Source organism: Zootermopsis nevadensis, unplaced genomic scaffold (assembly GCF_977971745.1).
Source record: "Zootermopsis nevadensis isolate Lab colony 2312 unplaced genomic scaffold, Znev_1.0 Znev_ptg000010l, whole genome shotgun sequence".
NCBI lineage: Eukaryota > Metazoa > Arthropoda > Insecta > Blattodea > Termopsidae > Zootermopsis > Zootermopsis nevadensis.
Genome location: NW_028259142.1, coordinates 1449361 through 1472330, shown reverse-complemented (window position 1 = coordinate 1472330; position 22970 = coordinate 1449361). Strand labels below are relative to the sequence as shown.

At 39.0% G+C, this 22970-nt stretch overlaps 3 protein-coding genes across 7 annotated transcripts; 1 reads left to right on the top strand and 2 right to left on the bottom strand.

Moving 5' to 3' along the window:
* The first annotated feature begins 319 nt into the window (after positions 1-319).
* On the top strand, positions 320-7096 carry LOC110827255 (protein takeout). The gene is made up of 6 exons (XM_022058737.2): positions 320-474; positions 980-1072; positions 1720-1867; positions 3337-3470; positions 4712-4861; positions 5962-7096. Exons 1-6 carry the CDS (start codon positions 411-413, stop codon positions 6120-6122), a joined length of 750 nt encoding a protein of 249 aa, XP_021914429.2. The 5' UTR covers positions 320-410; the 3' UTR covers positions 6123-7096.
* Positions 7097-7931: 835 nt separating this feature from the next.
* On the bottom strand, positions 7932-13368 carry LOC110827254 (protein takeout). Its single transcript, XM_022058736.2, has 6 exons — positions 13212-13368; positions 12176-12268; positions 11460-11610; positions 10496-10629; positions 9566-9715; positions 7932-8370 (listed from the first exon to the last, which is right to left on the bottom strand). The coding sequence occupies exons 1-6, from the start codon at positions 13273-13275 to the stop codon at positions 8204-8206; spliced, it is 759 nt and encodes a 252-aa protein (XP_021914428.1). The 5' UTR covers positions 13276-13368; the 3' UTR covers positions 7932-8203.
* Positions 13369-15361: 1993 nt separating this feature from the next.
* Positions 15362-22307, bottom strand: LOC110827283 (uncharacterized). Of its 5 annotated transcripts, none has more exons than XM_087346154.1 (5): positions 22207-22307; positions 21469-21595; positions 19930-20175; positions 17667-17852; positions 15362-16160 (listed from the first exon to the last, which is right to left on the bottom strand). In XM_087346154.1, exons 1-5 carry the CDS (start codon positions 22240-22242, stop codon positions 15952-15954), a joined length of 804 nt encoding a protein of 267 aa, XP_087202280.1. In that variant the 5' UTR covers positions 22243-22307; the 3' UTR covers positions 15362-15951. The 5 variants fall into 5 exon arrangements, with proteins under 5 accessions (XP_087202280.1, XP_087202281.1, XP_087202282.1 ...); XM_087346155.1 differs by having other exon boundaries at positions 20023-20175; XM_022058787.2 differs by having other exon boundaries at positions 16040-16165.
* Between the last annotated feature and the right edge of the window lie 663 nt (positions 22308-22970).

Below are 22970 nucleotides of genomic sequence, written 5' to 3'. Positions count from 1 at the left end.
TAGATGCAAACGTAAAATAACTTGATGTACCCGAGAAACTGAAGTGAATTAAATGATCGTCCGCTACGTGTGACTCCGGCTTTAGGGCGAGACCCGCGTCGAATGTTCAGTTTTTAATCGACGTTTCGGCTAACATTGCATTTGCCATTTTCAAGCTGGGTTCTCACCCCAAAACCGAAGTTATATGTCGAAATCCAGCAGCGAAAACTTACTGACAAGAACGCACGCTAATAGTCCTTGACCCATGGAAGATTCCTTAGTCCCGTATGAAGTGGTAAGGAAAACACTCTGTTGCGTACATAAAACAGAAGACAACCGCAGGTGTTTGTAAATATTTACCGCCAGGCGATATATTAAGACAGGTTTCTGGAATTGTGAATGTTAGTTGCTGGATAGTGTTCGTTCAGAAAATGCTGACGACCGGCTGTCTTATAGTTCTTTTGGCTGTTGGCTCTTATGCCATCCTCCCCTTACGTAAGTACAATGTTTTGCTCTAAGTCGTATGGAGACGTTGATTGGGAATACTGTTTCATGTATCGTATAACTCAGAAGATATAAATTTCGATCTTTTAGTTGGAATAATTTCAATAAATCTGTTCCGTTAGGTTTATGATAATTATGACATTCTACAAGAATGTATTTATGAGCCGGCGTAGCTCAGTCAGTATAGTGACTAGCTACGGGCTGGACGATCGGGGTTCGATCCCCGACGGGGGCAGAGGATTTTTTTCCTCTAGCCTCTGCGTCCAGACCGGCTCTGGGGTCCACCCAGCCTCCTCTACAATGGGTACCGGGGTCCTTTCCCGGGGGTAAAGCCGGCCGGGGAGTGATGCTGACCACTCACCCCCATCTAGTGCCGAGGTCAAGGAAGAGAGGAGCTATACCTCCTCTCACCCCAAGCGCCTACATGGCGTATAGTGGGACAAACTTTACTTTTTTTACAAGAATGTATTTGCGACATGTCAATTCTTCTTTCCAGCACATTACATTAAGGCGTGTGTTACCACAGATGCCACATTTGTCGAATGTGCATTACAACATGGAAACGAGGCAATTCCGTACATAGTCAAAGGTAATAATCTCACGCTGTTTGGTGTCAGGAGGTATCTAGTAAGGCGCAGGTTAATTTACGTGTGTACCTTAGGATCACAGCTTAGGTTACGAACTGAGCTACGTTAGATTCAAAAATATTTTCGTGCTCCAAGTGTCTCAGAACCGATCAAAAAACAATTCAAAATATTTATAAACATGAAATGAGAATACACTTTATATATATATATATATATAGAGAAAAATAATTTAGATATTAACAGTTTCCTTCTGCGCGACTTGTCGATACTGCAATTACCAATATTGAAACTAAACAAACCTGTACTACGAGACCGAGTGGGGTCAGAGGTGAAGCCCCGTAACTCATGACCCAGGTCATGTCAGTGTGTTTCTTGGTCAGAGCTGTGCACATAAATTTTGTACTGGGGGAGTTTCGCTAAAGTTTATCTGCAATTTCAGTTTATTCTTAAAATCGGATAAAAATATCGCAAACTTAACGAATTCACTTGAACATTTTACTTTTACGCGGCAAAACTGACCAAATGTTTGAGCTGTAGTCTACTTTGGTTGCCAAATGTTATTACTGTTAGCTAGGTGAAAAGTGGTGTATAATTCTGGCGAACGCGCCGGGAACACTTTTAACTGACTCGTAACTTTATTTTTTTACAGGCGACAGGAGTTATAAAATAATGAAAATGGACCCTATGAATATTGCAGAAATACAAGTGAGGAACGGGCCGAGGCAGGCTGGCCTCTTCCTAACCATGAGAGATCTTGAGCTCCACGGCCTTAAGAACGCGGTTCTTCTTAAATCAGAGTGAGTTTGAATCCTCATGAGCTGCCCTTTTCGTAATCAGTACAAGGACACACGCGTCTCCCAGATTAGGCGTGACCTCGTCTCCTGGAAGGGCAAAGATACGAAACCCTGTCCTAATATTAGCGGAATAAACGTTTTTTCTTCTGAACGCGAACGATTTCAATCGATCGTTTTAATTGGCTTCCAGAAAACGAAAAATTACATGAGATGATAATGTTGCGTCATATTGTGATGATTATAATTGTTTAATTTTAACCGTCTAATCACAATAAAATATTTTATTAAATATTAAAATATTATTACTACAATTAACATTTAAATATTTAAAATATTTAAAATATTTAAAATATTTAAAATATTTAAAATATTTAAAATATATAAAATATTTAAAATATATAAAATATTTTAAATATTTTAAATATTAAATGTTAATTGTAGTAATAATATTTTAATATTTAATAAAATATTTTATTGTGATTAGACGGTTAAAATTAAACAAGAAAAATTACATAGTATTAAAAATATATTAAAATTGGCCGTCAATCACAATATAAGATAATTAAAAGATTAAAATATCATTTTTCGTTCCGTATCGAGTACTCGATTTACATATGGAACATTTACGACATGTTTCGGCTATCATAGAGCCGTCATCAGGTGTTATGTTATAAACTTTTTAACTGAATTACTGATTTTTAATGATTTTTAAAAAGTTTATAACATAACACCCGATGACGGCTCTATTATAGCCGAAACATGTCGTAAATGTTCCATATGTAAATCGAGTACTCGATACGGAACGAAAAATGATATTTTAATCTTTTAATTATCTTATATTGTGATTGACGGCCAATTTTAATATATTTTTAATACTATTTAAATAAATCACAATATGACGCACCTACAATATCTTAAGAAAAATTACATGTTAAAGAAGTGATTTTGTCATTTATGGGCGTAAAACTTTGTTTGTTTGTTTGTTTGTTGTTGTTGTTGTTGTTTTCCGTCTGGTTGAAGGAAATAAATAAAGAGGATATATTTAGGAGAAATCTCAGGTTCTCATGCCGGCTAGTGTGAAGGTGACCGTCTCTTGGGTTAGGTTGCGACCGACGATCATCACCGTGACGATAGGTGCAAAATATAACCTCTAGAAACTTGGGTCTGCGTCTGTCATTCCCCACGGCGTCAACTTGTCACCTTCAAGTCGAATTTTTACTTTGTCCTGATATTTGAGTATTTGTTTATTTAATTTGTTTAAATCTTGTCAGTCTAATCACAATAAAATTCCTATTAAATATTAAAATATTACTATAATTAACATTTAAATATTTAAAATATATTAAAATGATGATTATCATCTGATATTTGAGGTTTGTCACGTGGCGGCGCTGCTTGGCAACCACAGATGGCAGTCGAAGTACTGGAGTTCTTTTCTATAATATGTTTTTTTTTCTTTTGTTCTTTTTTAGTTTCAATTTCGACAAGAGACACTTCAGCCACAATTTCCAAGTGCCTTTGGTCAGGTTAACGGGGAAGTACAGCGTATCGGGAAAGGTGCTGTTGCTGCCAATATTTGGCAACGGAGACATGAACGTTACTATGGGTAAAGTACATTCTTCGCTGTCTGCTCTGGAATCCACATCCCTAGAATTCGTCGTCTATGTGACTATGAACTCAGTTGCTTGTTTTGTCTTCCTGCGCGTTTACGACGAACATTCGCGGAAGGTTAGGCTTCTCTGGTGGGTGCTGCTGCACCGTGAAGTATCGTGGAAATTCATAGATGTTTCGGAGGCAATTACTGCCTCCATCATCAGGGCGTATATATAAAATGAGACTTAACTTTGCCGTGTCTCTTTGTTCATCCGCGTGTCCTGACATAACAACTCGAGAATCGCTGAACGGGTTATGATTGAATTGTAAATTGGGGAGTTAAAATATAATTTGTTGACAAGTTCCGGATTTGGATGTTGTGGGACAAAGACTGCGGTCACTTTGCAGATCTTCACGTGCGTTTCTGCGCACGTCTTGGGCGCTACCTCGCTAAATCTTTACAGGAGCAAGAAATGTTAAAATTGGAAAAGTAGGGCTGTCCCACTACACGCCATGTAGGCGCTTGGGGGGAGATCAGATATAGCTCTTAATCACACGTCGGCACTACAGGGTGGGTGGGAAGTAAGTAGACATTAAATAATCGCTATTGCTTTGGAAATATAGAGGTTATAACTATCTCAATGCCTACTTACTTACCACCCACCCTGTATATGGGGGGCGAGTGGTCAGCATCACGCACCGGCCACGCTTTGTCCTCCGTGGAAAGGATCCCAGTACCCATTGGTTGGGCATGAATCTATCTGGACGCAGAGGCTAGAGGAAAAGAAATTCTTTGAACCGCCGTCGGGGATCGAACCCCGGTCGTCCAGTCCGTTTCCAGTCACCATACTGACGGCTAACGAAAAGCACATTTTAAGCCCAATATAATTTCCCTTTAAATCTTACAGCCCTACAAGTAAACAAACAGAAGTTAAGATTGACGATTTGAAAATATTGGCTACAATAACAGCTAACACATCAGAATTGTTACGCACTGAGTACATTTTTGAACTTTTTTTAATAATATATTATATTTCTCGTGTGGTTTTATACTGAGTTTTGCGTGAGGGACACGATTCAGAGTAGACTGTAGCCCTAAATTGATTCAAAATTAATATTATCATAAAGTCTTCAGAGTGCCTGAATTTGAACGACACACTTACGAGGTTTAGGTGATTCTATATGATTTCAAGCCGATGTTCCTTCGCTGTGTGACTTAATTTTAGAGGTGATAGATAATTCGTCTTCCTGCAGTGAACAACACATTATCATACTCGTATGACTGGGACCTAAAACAGATGGGAGATTATAGACATATGATCTTGAAGAATTCCAAAGCTGAGATAAAGCCCTCCAGAGCCTTCATCCACTTGTCGAACCTCTTCGACGGAGACAAATTGCTGGGTAAGTGTGTAATACCAGCCCTCAAAAAGTTCGAATAGCTCAATTACAAAGTGCTAAGTCCAAAAGGCATGGGTGTAATCTACATTAACATTATTTAAGCTCTCCCGTCTTTATTTAAATAAATTTTAATCATATCGGACATTATATAAGTAAATTGGATTGTTCAGTTTTATTATTATTATTATTAGTGTTCTGTCTGAGGACAGGTCCATATGAACAGGATCCTTCCATCCTTTTCTCGGACTGGGACCTGTTCATATACGTTCTTGGCAGATGATCCAGAAGTGGTTTGCCATTGCCTTCTTCTGTGTGTGAATGGAGTAATTGTTGGGATGCCACGGAGGAAAACCCCGTGTTGCCTAGACCACGGCCTTGCCCAACACAAGTTATAAATTCGGGCACCGCCGGGAATCGAACCCGAGACCCAAGGATTACAAGGCCAGCGTTCTAACCACTAAGACCACCGTGGCGTTTATTACACATTTAATATTTATTTATTTATTATTATTTATTTATGAATAAGTAATTTAATATTATCAGCCTGGTAAAATCTAGGAGGCTACCATCTTATATTTGCGTCTTATTGGTAATCTGAGTGCGTCAGCCTGTTTTCCATCAAATTATGTGGTAATTAATGAATAATGACATGGAAAGATTGTAGCAGGCAGTAGTTGGGGCTTAATTTAATGTAATATCCCAGTAACTGGTACTGAGGAAATCCATAAAAAACATCAGTTGGGATAGGTGGACTCTTGGTGAGAATTGAACTCAAAACCTCCCGGAAACAAAGTAGGAATGTCAACCACTTCACTGAACCATTTGATGAAATTGTGTAATGGTCCTGTAGTTTGGACGAGTGAGAAAATAGATAAAGAATTTTGGCTGGGAAAGATCTTGGGGAAAGTGTTCACTTGGGTGACCTAGTAACAAATGTGAAGATAACATTTAAGATGTCTTAGGAAGATGGGAGGTTGGTGGGTTTGCCTCAGAATCATGTACCGCTGTCACAACTGCTACCAGTCATAAAAATAGTAACAATAATAGTTGATAATTTTCACATGCGAAATATTGCGTTCTAAAAATGTTGTCATTTGTTGAAGGGAACCAAATCAACGGATTTCTCACCGAGAACTGGCAGGAACTGTTTAGGGACATTGGCCCAACAGTAGCGGGAGCCATCTCTGAGGCCGTCACTTCTGTTGTGAATGGAATTTCGAAAGAAGTGCCGTATGATGACATATTTCCTGCCAGTCTACCCTGAAGATCAAATGGCGCAGAGCACTGACATAACATTCACGTGTGTGTGTGTTTGTTTCTTTGTCTGCGTGTCTGTCTGTGAAATTTGTATCTTATATGCGTCATGTTTGTGTTTGATTAAATATATTTATTTTGTACAGTCTATACACAAACGTTTGAAGTTATTGGTGTTGTAAAAATTATATAATATTAAAACATTTTATTGTGTAAAATATTATATTAGCGCTCTTAATCGTAAATACGATTTTACATTATATTTTTTTAGCGCTTTTATTAAAACGACATGTTTCGACGGGTAATACCGTCGTCTTCAGGTTTTTATCAATTTAAAATATTTTAAAAACTATTAGATATTTGATGCAATATATTATAATGATCCGTAGTTCTATTTGTAGCTTTCCATTTTCATGGTAAGTTGCTTATTGTAGTCAGACGTTATATTTATCTGTGGAATTAATGTTTAATTATTTTCTTGGAATGAGTATGAATTGACATAGGAAATAAATAAATAATCGTATAAATATCTATTAAAAATAGTACACGAGGACTGTACAAAATAAATATATATGTCTGTGAAATGTTTTAATATACCTTCTTCCCTATATAATAAAAACAGAAATGTTCATTAAAATGTTATAAGTAATAACGCGGTAGGCACAAGATAGTATATGTGATCAACAGTTGACACTTCAGATTGTGGTCTTCACGGTTATGATACTGTGTGGTCTTGTAGGTGGTTTCGGTGTTTTATAGGAACATAATACCTTCATCTTCAAGGTGATGTTATCCTGAATACATTTAACATGTTTATAAAATAGAAAAAAAAATATTATGAACTTGTAGTGTCTTGCAAGTAATCAGTGCTGCAATTATGATAAATATTTAGGCCGCTATAACTGAAATTATTAGATTTGTATCTTATATGCGTCATGTTTGTGTACAAAATAAATATGAAATTATTATTTTTTTATATATTAATTGCGTCATGTTTGTATTTATTAATACAATAATTTATTTACCGTCTATACACAAACTTAAAAATGTTGTTAAAATTACTTAAAATTTATAACATTTTTTTTTGTTATAAATTTTAAGTAATTTTAACAACATTTTTAAGTTTGTGTATAGACGGTAAATAAATTATTGTATGAAATTATTAGCTTTCTATGTAAAATGAACTTTAATTATTTATCATTTTATGAATATAAAATAATTGTAAAATACAGAGCATTCTTTTTTTGGACATGTTATGAATCTAAAAGTTTTTTTCCCTGAAGATGGAGGTGTTATGTTTCTCCAAAACACTGGTAAACGTTGACAAGACTACACAGCGTCACAACCCAGAAGATCATGTAATGACAATATTAAAATATTGTTTAATTTTCTGTCTGTGTCAAAATGATCAAATTACTGTCACGTTCTGTTATAAATTGAAAACATTCGCCAAAGTTTTGTAATCACAGGCATATCTCATTCTGTTCTAAATAACCTCTGAAATTGACATAAGTGTCATCAAATGTGCGACTTCTATGGATTTCTTTATCATTCAAATTCAGTATATATGTACTAATTTCCAAAATATCTTATTTTAAGTTGGTACTTGTATATCCAAAATATTACAGTGTTACCAATCTGACATTCTTATATATCATAAATAAGTAAGTTCACACATTTACGTCTTTATAGTACCAAGGCTTCACAGATTTGCACCACAATCAGGCAAACATCCTCATGGATTAAGTGAAGTAATCCACATTAAACCAAGCTATATCGCATCTGAGGAAATGTATTTACGTATATCTGAAGCTTCCTGTTTCCTTATCATTATTTTATTTACTAAATGACTTCAGAGCAATAAGGCATGCATTTTCCTTATCCATCGTCAGATATCTCCTTTCCGGCTTCCTTGACAGCTCATTATTTATATTTAACAAAGCTTTTCCAACAAAACAGGATGACAGAATTATGATTTGGATAAGCAGAGTTAGCAGTTTCATGATTTTTCATCAGGATTGGCTGGAGGGTCTGAATAAAGACATGAGATGCCTGTCCAATGGCAGCCACTTTCAAAACAGGTAACACTGATCAATCTGACGGCAGTTTCTCTGGGAAGCCCACGTCGAAAGGCACTGCGTTTGAAATTCCTGTCAAAATTGCGGTGATGATCTCTGTGAAGGCTGTGATCACAGCTGGAGACAGTTCTTTGTATACGTCTCTCCAGTTTTCATCAAGGAAATTATTCATGTGGTTTCCTGCAACAGTAAGTTTCTGTAGCGTCTGAGAGCGATATCTGTTTGGTACTATGACCTTGCCCTAGTATTGAAATAGAATGTTAGTTCACTTATTCTGCAAGACATGTCAACGAAATGAGAAAGTGAGTTCGATCACAGGCCGGCTGTAAAGACAAGATATTTTACAAATTACACTGTGAGAGAGTGGCGAGTCATTGAGCGAGGGTTGTATCTAGTAAACAATATTTATGTTTCCTACCGAAAGGTTTGAAAAGCCGGCCTCCGATCAACTTCAAGATCAAGTATTGAGGCCTAGTGAACACGTGTATTTATTTATTTAGTGTTCTGTCTGAGGACAGGTCCATATGAACAGGATCCTTCCATCCTTTTCTCTTCTCGGACTGGGACTTGTTCATATACGTTCTTGGCAGATGATCCAGAAGTGGTTTGCCATTGCCTTCTTCTGTGTGTGAATGGAGTAATTGTTGGGATGCCACGGAGGAAAACTCCGTGTTGCCTAGACCACGGCCTTGCCCAACACAAGTTATAAATTCGGGCACCGCCGGGAATCGAACCCGAGACCCCAGGATTACCCTTTAACATAATCCGTCTGCATTGCCTCGTGTAAGCAACGTCCAGTGCTTACAAGATAATGGACCACTGACACAAACATTAGAACCCGAAGTCTCTCGGTGTCTGTAGCTCCTGCTTGTAAGTTTCACTGGCAAGTTTATCGTAACTTTGGTGAAATTTGAGGTTCTCATAAAGATTCCTCGCTTCTATGATATAGCGCCATGTGGTCTGGCATTTTAGAGGAACTTACCGCCTTAATCACTCTAACAGTCGAGTCAATATCTACTAGACCAGTGGTATTCAACCTGGGGGTACGCGAAGACATCTTAGGGGGTACGTGAAATTTAAGAAAAATATTATTTTATGATAAATACTGAATAATCAGTAATGTAAATTATTTTATTTAATTTAGATATAGATTATATACTATGTATAACTTGAATTATACACCGACAACTTTGGGGGTACAAAGTTGAAGAGAAATTATATCTGGGGGTACGCGAACAAAAAAAGGTTGAATACCACTGATGTAGACTACTGAGCGTTACATCCCAGTAGACAGCCATCTTCATTACCTAATATGTATCATTGTTTGCACCGTCTTGAATTATCGTGTTTCTGTTACCTCTGGACTGAGACTTACCGAGAACTGGGTCCCCGTTGAACAGGTTAGTGAGATGGAAGTACGCTCTCACTGGTGTCACTTTGGCCGTGGGGTTTTTTATTACCATGAAGATCTGACCATTCACAGGTTCTAGTGTGTAATCATGGTCATATGTAACTTTGGTGTTTTCTGTGAAATGAAAACGGTGGTCTCCTGTCATGAGATGGGCCGACTGAGCAATTGATTCAAAAATTTACTGGCTAAATGATCACGGAATTATGAGTAAGTCATCCCACGGGGACAGTTTATGAGTCCCCATTCCGCACTTTCTGAAGATTTATTTTAGTATTTGCTCCCATCTGTTTCTTGGTTAACCAGACTGTTACTTATCTGTTTAGAGCTCAGTAGCGTCAGTATGTATCAACTTATTTAATTAACATTCAGTAACTCTGAATTTTGCCCACAGAGTGAACTTATGAGTTTTGTATGATTACTAGAATAAACAGCTGTTATTTTCCTAAACAGCATTAAATTCGTCTTTGTAATGGAGATGAAATGTTTCCTTTCAAGTGTGAAGTGACTTTTAAATACTAGACCGTTGAAAATGAGTCCAACTTTCAAGCTGTTACTGCAAGCTTCTTAGTCAACCCTTGAGTCTAGCAAATTATTTTCCTTTTCCCCAAATTATCATTTCTCCATACATTAACCCTAATAGAAATTCCACTGCCTCTGTCTCGAGCTTCTACTCCTTTCCATCCCAACGTCTTCACTCTAATTCTATCCTTATGAGAAGGTCGAACAGGCAAAGCCTGGGAACCTTCTGACAAAGTGACGCAGGAGTGAAGTGTCTGTCACTCCTCTTCTCAGGAATGTTAGGTTAGGTTAGGTTAGGTTAGGTTAGGTTAGGTTGGGTTGGGTTAGGTTAGATTAGGTTAGGTTTTGTAGGAGTTTCGTCTGTCCGTCCGTTACCCAGGGTGATGTTGATGTCCCCGCTCCCGGTTATTGGCAGGAGCAGTACTCGCCCATTGACTTCGTATTTGCCGATGATCTCAGCGTGGCTGACTACCATCTCGTGGTGGTTGTGTTTTTTCACGAAGTCGAAACTGAAACAAGTGATTTTTCCGAACTGCAGGCTTACGTCACACGGAGTAGTAGGGAGTACGTGGCAAAGCTTTTGACCTGTGTGCCGGAGATTTCGAGAATCTGGCCTTCACTGTCTTTTAAACACCGGGATAGTTTATTAAAATCGGCCACAACCACTTCATTTCATATCATTATCTTCGCACGATTTGTGACCTGCTGACTCTTCATACCAGGCATCGTATGTACCTTCTGCATGTAAAGTTGAACCATTAATTCACTTAATAATCGATACATTAACCAGTCAGTTAACCACTTCGATACATCGACTGTATGTTAATTTTTCCTCGAATCGATACGGATGGTGGCTACACGATCAGATGATGATGATGAAGAAACACAAACGTCCATCACCAATCGCAAATGACTCAATCTTTCACTTATTGTTTATTAAACGACGCTGTCAATAGCTCAGGCTATATAATATCAAATGATGGAATTAGTGAATTTGAAAGAACGTGGGAGGAATAGATCGTGATGTACTTAAAATATTATCTCGCTGAACTGAAGAAAATCACGGAATTTGATAGCCAATCTCCGAGCCTATATTTAAGCCCGGGATATTCGCAAAGCAAAACAGGGATTCTAACCATTCCATGTCCGTTGTATCTATTTTAATATTATTATCCCATATACGCCTTAGTCAGTTACTTTCATTGAGGCCCCATGCCCTATATTCCATGCGTAAGTAACCTCCTATAATGTGCGTAACGCAGAAATAGCTCCAGAAATCTGAGGCAATGCTCAGTTTCCATGGAGATGATGCTTTTCGAATGTGAGGTCTGGTACTCACTTCGTCTCCTGTAGTTCGCTGTTCCTCATGCCGTAAACCTTGGCGTTCTTCATGACCAGACTCAGGCCAACCCGACTCGAACCGTCATCTGCTATCTTCAGTTCTTCAATTGAAAGAGGATCCAGCTGTGGTACTTTGTACTTCCGGTCACCTAAGACAAAAACTGTGTCAAAATTTTGCCTGTTTCGTATGGGCGTGACATTCGGATCTCGACCTAATGGACTAACATTGATCGGGAACGTTACGTTACGGAAACTGATATTTGAAAAAGGTTCCTACTTCCGGTGTCATCTAGGCGATTATCGTTGAGGCATTAAGCACCTCCGAAACGTCTTTCATCCTCTACTAGTTGTCACAGTGCAACATGACAGAAGAAAATCGCTAATTTTTTAATGTAATGTAGACGCTGTTATCAAATGTAGTAAAATCCTGGTCATTGGTTCATGACTTACCTTCTCTTCAACATACCCCTTAACAGAAGGACGAGCGGGCACTGCCTGGGAACCTTCATAGCCGTAAATTTACACGCTTTCCCCTGTTAAATGCAGCGTCTCTGACTACTGCCCATCCATTTTCTGTGTCTCTCTTTCCAGCTTCATTCTAGGTTAGGTTAGGTTAGGTTAGGTTAGGTTAGGTTAGGTTAGTTTAGGTTAGGTTAGGTTATGTTAGTTTAGGTTAGGTTAGGTTAGGTTAAGTGGTGGGTGTTTGGCCCTCACCTTTTATGACTTGCGGGATAGCTTCCCTGCCGCTCTTCAAGGCGCACTTGTTGAACTCCGGGTCAGTGCGCGCACATGGCTTGATGTAGGAAGCTTCGACAGAAAGAAACAGTGAAAATGTGGCCATTACGAAGAGAAACATCTGCGATTATCTGTCGAACCAGAGTAAATGAGACAGTGGAAACCTAAAGACACATAACTGTGACAAGACTGTGCAGGACAGTCTGTTTCTTATTGCAGACGAGCCAATTTTAAGACGGCGTGTGTATCACGTGGGTACTACGCACAGCCAAAGGACTGTGTCCAGTGACCGGTGTCCTTATTTTCTAAAATGTGTCCTTAACTAAGCTAATGTTTCCTTAGTTCCCCCGTTACAAAATACTGGGACCTCCCAGTGACGTTGGGGTTAAAACAACAGTGTCACAAAGGCTTGCCGCTGTGTGTTTTCTAAGACAAAAAAACTAGGAACTATACGGCCTCCAGATGACCTTCATAGCCCTGGAACGCTGGAAATTCTACATGTTTTTCAACAAATCAGTGGTACATCTGCTTCGAGTGGCATTCGAATTAATGTTCATAAGGATATCCTCTGCAGTCCTCCTTTATCATACTTCACGACTACCTTTTTTAAATATCCTTTCAACTATTAAATTATCTTTGGGTAAAATATTACATACCTCGTTTTTCCACTATTTATCTCATGATGAAACTTTGTCAGCATTCCTAAAATACTCCGAAGATTATGTTCTCGCACTTACCCTGAATTTGTGCATCAATTTTGTACGTTTCAAAGACCATTCCAGCTTCCATCATCAGGGCCATGATGATAATGAAGGCAGCAAATACATCTGAAACGTCTGTAAACTTCTACCAGACTACATGGTGCTACGACCCAGAAGACAGCCATCTTCGGACTCACCACCAAGAAAACCTCAAATCTTACTATTCTTTAAGTTCAATTTTAACATTAACTCTTCTAGGCTTTGCAGGTGTACAAATCTGTAAAGCTGTGTTATTGCTGTGTATCTGTACTTACGTAGAGGTAGTGCAGCATGGGAGAGACACACAGAGGAAACTGCGAGGAGTACCACACGCCACATTGTGATACACTGTTCTGAAAGCTTTCTCTTTCTATCTGGTTTTTTAAGCAACTAGTTATACTGGTACTCTTAATATACCTCCATCCCTCCATCTTCTGGTGTTTAGAATATGCCAGAAGAAACTTCATATTCATTAAATAACTCAAGGTTAAGATGTACAAAAACCTGTTTTTCTTAAGATGATAGAGTTGCGTCATATTGCGAAAATATATATTTAATTAATTAATCTTGTCCGTCTAATCGCAATTTAAAATTTTAAAATTAAGATAGTTAAAATACCATGTGATGCTCCTTATCGAAACATTCGATTTACATTTGGAACATCACTTTCTCACTACATGTTTCGGTTCTTAGATGAACCATCTTCAGGTGTGTAAAAATTAAAATTATATAAACTTAAAACTTAATCATAATTTCTTATATGCAACTTTTTGTAGTTGTTTATCAGTTATTGGTGATGTTCACTTCCAGATTCCATTTTAATATATTTTAAGTTGTTCTATATATGTGCGTCGTGTTCAAATAAACTTTTAGGTTGGTGTAAGTTTTTGTTGATGTTTTTTATTACTACTGCTACTTAGTGTTCTGTCTGAGGACAGGTCCATATGAACAGGATCCTTCCATCCTTTTCTCGGACTGGGACCTGTTCATATACGTTCTTGGCAGATGATCCAGAAGTGGTTTGCCATTGCCTTCTTCTGTGTGTGAATGGAGTAATTGAAACCGGGGAAGCCCCCGGAGGAAAACTCCGTGTTGCCTAGACCACGGCCTTGCCCAACACAAGTTATAAATTCGGGCACCGCCGGGAATCGAACCCGAGACCCCAGGATTACAAGGCCAGCGTTCTAACCGCTAGACCACCTCATCTTATTATTATTTAGTGTTCTGTCTGACGACAGGTCCATATGAACAGGATCCTTCCATCCTTTTCTCGGACTGGGACCTGTTCTGGTTTTATTAAACTACAGATAAACCAATTCTGATAAGAAGATAAGGAATTTTTAGACCACTGTTGACTTTGCAATGTTTGGTTTCTTGTGCCTTGTAGTCTGATAGAAGCACTGATGATGGAGGCAGAAAGGACCTCTGAAACGTCAGTAAAATCCTATCAGACTGCTTTGGCGCAACAAACCAGAAGACAGCCATCTTCAGACTCAAATATTACTTTGCAATGTTTCTTGCCCCATAGATTTAGTAAGTATTTTGACATTTTCTGTAAGTTCTGCCATTGGAAACATGAGTCCATTTGCATCACTGCGTTCAACGCGAATGACAGTCCTTCGCTTCCAATTGCTTAAGTTAAAGGTGAAAGTGAATGTTTCGGTCTTGTACAAGGTGATCAGGTGTCTGCAGCCTCTAATTAAATCAAAACGACGTACATATATTTACAACATTGCGTATTTTTCTCATGGTTTTCTGCGGGGTCTTTAAGTGATGTAATATTCAGCTGAATGAAAGAAGGAAGTACTGCTTATAGAATTTTGCTGTGGAGATTAATTGGAGTAGGGATGTGAGTTTTTTGAAAATTAAACTCTCTTTCCAAATCCCTTATCCAATCATCTGACCTGAATATACAGTATAATGCATTCCATGTAGTTTAAGTGTCATTATTAAAGAGTCTAAAATTCAATAATTTATTAAAATTACAATTCAATTTTTATGTAGACTTACTCTTAAGGAATCACATTCTGGCTCTTGTTCAGACAATGCCTTTTCAACTGATTCTTGAGGTGAGCATTTAGAAAAGTAAAATAGCTGTGATTTGGAAAGGAGACATTTATGAGTCAACTTTTTTCTCTATATTGACGAGTAGAATTCATATTTGCAATTTCTTTGCCAGAATCTTGAATTTATGCCCTGTTCATTGGCAGCCAAACGAGGACTACAAATTCAACTTGCATATCTATTTTTATGCATAAACACATTTATCAATATGTTCTTGTAACATGTCCGCACAGAGCTCTGTGTAGTCCAATTTTAATAAACCTCACTTCACAGAACATCTCTCTTTAAGGCCCATTACTCCATCTATTTAACCCACGTAGCTAAAGTAGTCCATGGTCCAAATAGTCATCAGTACCAAACCGAAGATTAAAAGTACATTTTTATTAACCACCGTGGTCCTATTTCGTATTACACAAACAAATGTCGTTAACCAAATTTACTTATTTTGATAATGCGTATCACTAACAGTATTTCAAGAAATAGCATAACATATTGGGATTCTGCACTAGAGATTTTTAGAATTCTATGGATAGTCCTTATGTGGTGAGTCAGTTTAATGCCAGAGCTATAATTGTACTCTCTGCTTGTATTATCATCTTACATGTTCATTTATGTAACCATTCAGTCCCATATTCCACAGTGACTCTTTAAGTGTTCACAAATATACGGAAATTTACAAACACTTTCACTTTTCTGCTAGGACATCTCGTTTGTAAACTCACACTTTCAAACTAGTTGTCACCTGTCCTTACACAACATTCTACCGTAGCAGCTAACTAGGCAACGGGGACAACTATTTTACCAACACGCCAGCTTGCTTGAAGTCTGCTTTCTTTCTACCAAGCCTGGATGGACCACTAGTTATTTCCATCAAAATTAACATAAACATTGGGTTCTTTACATTCTACAAGAAACATTACCTTCGTAAAAGCTACATATATTTTTAAGGTTTCAAATGGCAGAATTGGTTTTGCCTTGAAAGCGATTTGTGTCCTTTCGATTGGTTGCTGGCCGAAAGTAGGCGAGTCCTTTTGTAGCCTCTGAACTGGCTATTATGTACAGTATTTCCTCTGTACCTGATGTAACAGTTATACCGCTGGGCTGACCCCTCAAAAGACGGAAGGATTCTGTTTCATAATGCCCATAACAGGCCGTAAGGCCTATACTGTAAAGGAAGAATAAGAACTGGCAGTATTTACTGATGTTATTATCATGTGACATCACAAATTTAGACCTTAGTGGTCTATTTCGGGCTCTAGTTGAATATCGTCTAAAATACCTTTGAAACTGGTGTTATTAGACGTAGGTAATTGTACAAGTGAAAGACAGGCTTCATGTTACATTTAATGACAATCTGTAAATATAAAATTTTTAGGAGGAAAGACACACACACACAATGATACAACAAGCCTGATTTTCCTCTTAAAATAAGGAAATATTATAATCACTACATCTCTGGAATCTAGTTTATTAAATATAGTTGCAATTTTATTTTATTAACCAGAATTTCACAATACATGTACTATACAAATATTCTGATACGTGGCTGCTCTAGGATATCCTAGATATGTGGCTTCTTTGGCCGTAGCTTGGTTAATGTCGTTCCCACCACCGAGGACAGCTTGATCCCTAAGCCTCCTTGGGATGGAAGATGCTCCAAAGATCCAGCTGGAATTGTACAACATCTTCTGTCAAAAGATTGCTATCTTCTAGGTTATTGCGCCGTGTAGTCTGGTAGATTTCCACCAACGTTTTAGAGGTCATCAGGGCCGTGATTACATGACGCAATAACCCAGAAGACAGCAATCTTCAGACTCACTGCTGTGAAAGCCTCAAATCCTACATCTTCTGTCAAAGTTTTGTTTTTAAATAATGTACTATTTGAAAAGTTAAAACAGCAAAATTTCTGGGCATCAGCCATCATCCTGATTTAATTAAAATTAATATTGTGTAAGACTTGAGGTTCTCACAGCGGTGAATATGAAGATTTCTGTCTTCTGGGTTATTGCGCTGTGTAGTCTGGTCGATGTTAACCAACGTTTCAGAGGTCATACTGCCTCCGTCATCAGGGCGATCATCGCCCTGATGACGGAGGCAGTATGACCTCTGAAACGTTGGTTAACATCGACCAGACTACACAGCGCAATAACCCAGAAGACAGAAATCTTAAAATTAATATTGTCTCAAACTTCAGCCCTGAAGATGGAAACAGTATATTTCTTCAAAACAGTGGTATTTGACTTCTGTGAGGACCTCATATTTCACGCGTATTTTCTGTTCTCCCTTCAAGACCATGATTCACATCCACGCAAAAAGTTCAGTGTATCATGAACTTTAGTGTTTTCGAAAGCATCTTCAAGCTTGAACAACAAGTGATAAGCACATTCTATGAAATTGCTGCAGAATTTGTTAGTTTATTTAACTAAGTTTCGTCTAAAATAACATCTTCACATGACCATGGCACTAGTAACACCTTCTCTAAGAACACTAAAAATATTAACCGTGTGTGGCGTTTATAATTAGGGTCCCCCTGACTGATTCATTGGGAGCTGCAGACCCACAGAGACAAAGTCTCACTTCGTGGCAACAGTAGCATCAGCAATGGAGTTGATCTGGCGGTTTCATGCAGTCCACCTTGTGCTCAGGACATGTGTTTCGTCACTGACCTGCAGTGAAGTCACTGGCCTTGCGGAATGTGGTCGCTTTCTTCGTGAGCTGTCGATCTGTGAGGTGCGGTTCGCATGGTGGCAGAGCAGGACTAGGGCAGTTGCAACATCCTGAACTGAGAGAGACGTCAGACTGCGGTAGACTGTCCGTGTCGGACTTGATTTCAGCACGAACCCTGTCCAGAGCTGTCAACACAGGCAGCAACAGTGTGTTGTGATGACGAAACGACACAAGTGGTTACAGCGGGCCACCTTAAGGGCGGTATCGCACTAGGATGCCATGGCAGCGACACCAACAGCGATGCCATGGCGTCCAGCTGCCAGAAAAAGACGCCAGACAAGCTGCCAGCTTTCGACACCAGTCGAGCGAACAGATGGATCAACATTATGAGATCACGAAATGAAGGGCTATTAGCAAGGAGAAATGTCCACTTTTATCACTTTTGAGAAAATGAAATTTACCTTTATCAAAACTACATACCTGGAGTGAATTTCAATTCTGTAACAAATAAATAAGTAAGAAAAATTCTCCATACACACACTTTGCACGTCCATACCTTTATTGAATTTGAAATGTTTCAGTTCTTGCAAATCACATGTAATATTACATGAACAAACTTTATTTAATAAAACATTATAAAAGCAGGTTTCTTCTTAATTCACATTATTTGTGATATATAGATTGCTAAACAAAAAAACTTAAAAATCAAGTTGCCATATTGGAAAGCGGCCCCACAAATAAAGCCATAGAAACACTTCTTAGCTAATTCAATCTTTTCTATTGTAAATAAATCTCCTCCAAATATTTCCACAAGTTCTACCCAGTTTCATTTTTTCAAGTCCCGGTTTGCGTATTCAATAGCAGATGAATCCCATAGTGATGGTCGGGACTGAATTTCAATTATCAATCTTTCGGTGTCGAAATTGTCCACGTTTGGAAGAAACAGAAATACACACAAGCACATTCACGCACGGACGTCAATGGACTGGCCAGACTGTCATGTGATGTTGATTTGGCCTTGGCCGTGGCAGCGATGCCAGTAGCATTTGAACTTGGCATCTTGGTTGGCAACGATACCACGTTGGAAGCGCTGCCAGACGGATGCCAGATGCGATATACGATGACTACTAAATTAATGCATTGAGTTTGGCAGCTGCGCCATGGCCTCCCGTTGGCATCCTAGTGCGATACCGCCCTAAGAGTACTACTGAACTGTCATCGTAAAATACGGAACTTAAGTCGTCGCTGTATGTCATGTTATTATTCCTATTTACATATAATTATTCTCCTTCCTCAGCTTCTACTGATTATAATCTTGGTCCGTTCCGATACGAAACTGCCTGAAATCGAAGCTCGACTAAATATTTACGACTTCAGTCCGTACCGCAAAGAAAACACAACACTTCACCATTAAAAATATCTAAATGGTTAACGCTGTTCAAGGAAGCATTGCTTGTTCACACTGAGAATCATGTGAAATCCATAACGCGAAATAAAGGTTCCCCCATTGTACATCAAACTGGTACCAAATGTCGAGTGGTTATCACTCTTTGTTGAATCTCGGCGAGGAGACCAACTATCTCGACATGAGGATTTTGTGGTTTATCATGGGCCCTAAAGTTCACGACCACTTCCTTCCGTATCCTTTCCAATTCATTGCATTATTTTCGTCAATTCTGCCATTAGACGCTATGAATTATGAAATACCGACAGTGTGGTTGGACCCTAGAAAGAAGATAAGAAATGTCTTTCCCGGTCAGAAACCTCAACGATCCAGTCCGTGGTATAGCCATTACACTGACTGAGCTAACCGCCTCCTGATTACACTGTATTGGTCATATGTAAAGTTCATTTCTGTGTCAACAACAGAACCTGTTGTATTTTCAACCATGAATCGAGCGGTTGCCAAGCAACGAGAAGCGGCTTACATACATCGTTATGCAATGTAACTGGGAGAATCGGAGGAAGAACCCGACATCACTGTATAGAAGGATTTATAAGATAAAAAAATAAACGATTGAAATTTCAGATTCTTACTTCGGCGAGTATGAAGATGACTGTCTTCTGGACTATCGTGCCGTATAGTCTGGTGGATATGGATACTGAACGACGTTTCAGAAACACCCCCCCCGAAACGTCGGTAAATTTCTACGAGACTGACTACACGACGCGAAATCCCAGAGGGCGGTCTCTTTCGAGATAAATGAGGTGCAACGGAAGAGTTTGCTCCTGTCTGGAGATTCGAGATGGGCGTGAACTCACGGTGATCTTGGATCTCCGGTACTTGGGGTTCCCGCCCCACTGTTGATACCGCGCATGAGCGGGAATGGAAGTCACTGCGAGGCTGGACAGTACCTCTTTTCAAATCCATGTTATCCAGCTCAGAATTTTGAATTAGGCGAAGCTGCTTTCGAAACTTCTTGGCAAGTTTCTTCCTTATGTAGTCAGCTTCGATCTCTTGCTTCGTCCTTGGTATGCGGAATCGGATACAACAGCACAGGAAGATCACTGCAAACCGCAACGCACACTGATTACGTACAGGCCCTTTAAAGTCCATGTTTGTCCGTACCGCGAAGAAAACACAGTACTTCACCGTTTCAGATATCAACTGGTTAACGCCGTTTAGGGAAATAATCGCTGTTTATAAAGAGACACGCACTGCGTACATAATATTTAGACAGAGAGTCCGTACCGCGAAGAAAACACTACACTTCACCATTACAAAGATCAACTGGTTAACGCTGTTTAAGGAAATAATCGCTGTTTACAGTGAGAAACGCACGAAACTCATAGATACAGTGCGTAGGCATCTAAATAATATTTAAAGATTCAGTCCGTACCGCGAAGAAAACACCACGCTTCACCATTACAAAGATCGAGTGGTTAACGCTGTTTAAGGAAATAATCGCTGTTTACAGTGAGAATCACACGAAACTCATAGATACAGTGCGTAGGCATGTAAATAATATTTAAAGATTCAGTCCGTACCGCACAGAAAACACTACACTTCACCATTACAAAGATCGACTGGTTAACGCTGTTTAAATACATAATCGCAGTTTACGATGAGAATCATACGGAAACCACAAAAACAAAAAATTACAAAGTTCCTGGTCGTTAGAGCAGATGATACATATATGTAGTTACCATACGTATAAGGAATCTTGGACGAGTAGTTTCGTGAAACTAGGAATAATATTTGACTCACTACCAGACAGTGATTTACGAATCCATTCGGGTTATGCAAATTATTCCCTGGTTCCATCCAACGGAGTGTTTTTTTTTGTTTTTGTTTTTGTTTTTTGTTTTTTTGAGAACGTAAAAAGTCACTCAGCTAGTTAAGAAATCTTTTTCACAATATTACGCCATCTGTCCGCAGCTTTAGCCACATGAAAATCGGTCATGTTAGATTATATTCAGTCCGAGATTTGAAGCGGATACCTCCCGAATACTTTTTTTGAACATAATTAACGGGGAGTTAATTTATTTCAGCCAATTTTCCAGACAATGTGCAGTCCGCCGTTCATCTGTTTACGGCACTGGCTCGAGAAATCGATGAAGACATAAACCGGACTAAAGCCGGCTTACGATAAGATCTTGTGGCGTTGGTAGTGAATCCTCAGGCACGGCATTAATAATAGATCTTTATCGTGCGGTAAAAGGCATCTCACGGAGAAGTGTTGTGTTCTCTTTGAGGTACGGTCTCTTTTCCGCGGTCTGTTTGACAAAGCTCGATCCGACTTGCCGAGGATTTTTAACGATAGGTAACAACGGGTTAAGTTAAGCGTAATTTGTAGTTACCTAGAGTCAGGAGACCGGCGAAACAGAGGAACATGATCTGCCACACTCTGAAACCGGCTGCCACGTTCATCTCTAACCATTCGACATCCTCTGTCCCTGGCTGAGCTGAACTTGCGAGCACGCAGTCCTACAAGAGCGTTTCACAATGCGAGAGGTTAGCGTTCTCCGATTTACAGTCGATGGGTTCATGTTTGTTCAACAACAATTTTATCAACCACGTAGGATCATGCTTCCTTTTGATTCGGGATATCTCGTGTTCAGATCTCGGCCCGGAGACTGTCTTGATCGAGGTTTTCCTCAGTACCTCAGGCAATTTCAGAGATAGTACCATCAATTTGCCTATGGTTGCTTTCTTTGGTATTTTTATCCAATTCACAATTAATTATCCGTCTGTGGTATATAATCTGAGCTATGACAGCGAGGTAGAATTCATCATAAATAAATTTGTAAATACGCAGGTCCCACCAAAATGTAGTTGGTTAATCGATCAAGGAAAGATCAATAAACATTTTAAAAGAAATGTGTCCCGAATCCTCCTGTTTGTGTGACAGCCCTGTTTCGAACCGATTCGGTATCAACCTTCTCTCTCATTTCTAGAAAATTATCACTGAATAAATATCTCATATCAGGGCAATGTACACTTTACGTTGCCGTGAGAATTACGATTTTTTGTGCAGGCTATAAGCAAACATCCTTCCTTTCAGAAAATAAAATTGCTACTGTGCTAACGTTACCAACCTTTTCTGCGTGTGGTGTGCATGTGGAAATACTCATCACGACACGAGTTACACTTTACTCCTTAAAGTATAGACTGCCTGCCTGGCGGGGTGCCAGAGACCCGAGAGAGACCGGAAAATGGACCACACCCTATCGAGCAATCAACTGGCATCCCACGCCCATTCACATGACCTGGCTGATGGATCTAGCTCATTTCACGCTACGTACAACGTTCAGAAGCACGCAGCTAATCTAAATATTATTTTAGAAAATCCAGTCCGTACCGCGAAGAAAACACCACACTTCACCATTACAAAGATCGACTGGTTAACGCTGTTTAAGGAAATAATCGCTGTTTACAGTGAGAATCACACGAAACTCATAGATACAGTGCGTAGGCGTCTAAATAATATTTAAAGATTCAGTCCGTACCGCGAAGAAAACACCACGCTTCACCATTACAAAGATCAAATGGTTAACGCTGTTTAAGGAAATAATCGCTGTTTACAGTGAGAATCACACGAAACTCATAGATACAGTGCGTAGGCGTCTAAATAATATTTAAAGATTCAGTCCGTACCGCGAAGAAAACACAACACTTCACCATTACAAAGATCGACTGGTTAACGCTGTTTCAGAAAATAAAAGCTGTTTACAGTGAGAATCATACGAAGCCGATACTGTTTAAAACAAAATGCACAGATATTGATTGTTAAAGAAGGTGGTACATATAATTACCACTTGTCTTTAAAGGGTTAATATATGGAAAGGCGTACATCTGCGTA

Excerpts from the sequence above, each read along its gene's own strand:
- LOC110827255 (XM_022058737.2), top strand. The coding sequence starts at position 411 with ATGCTGACGACCGGCTGTCTTATAGTTCTTTTGGCTGTTGGCTCTTAT. Across the intron at positions 1,073-1,719 it reads AATTCCGTACATAGTCAAAG|GCGACAGGAGTTATAAAATA; the intron begins GTAATAATCTCA and ends ATTTTTTTACAG. Across the intron at positions 3,471-4,711 it reads AGACATGAACGTTACTATGG|TGAACAACACATTATCATAC; the intron begins GTAAAGTACATT and ends GTCTTCCTGCAG.
- LOC110827254 (XM_022058736.2), bottom strand. The coding sequence starts at position 13,275 with ATGTGGCGTGTGGTACTCCTCGCAGTTTCCTCTGTGTGTCTCTCCCAT. Across the intron at positions 11,611-12,175 it reads TATCCCGCAAGTCATAAAAG|GTGACCGGAAGTACAAAGTA; the intron begins GTGAGGGCCAAA and ends TTTTTGTCTTAG. Across the intron at positions 8,371-9,565 it reads CAACGGGGACCCAGTTCTCG|GAAACCACATGAATAATTTC; the intron begins GTAAGTCTCAGT and ends TTACTGTTGCAG.
- LOC110827283 (XM_087346154.1), bottom strand. The coding sequence starts at position 22,242 with ATGAGTATTTCCACATGCACACCACACGCAGAAAAG. Across the intron at positions 21,596-22,206 it reads GCACACCACACGCAGAAAAG|GACTGCGTGCTCGCAAGTTC; the intron begins GTTGGTAACGTT and ends ACGCTCTTGTAG. Across the intron at positions 20,176-21,468 it reads CGCCGGTCTCCTGACTCTAG|TGATCTTCCTGTGCTGTTGT; the intron begins GTAACTACAAAT and ends TGCGGTTTGCAG.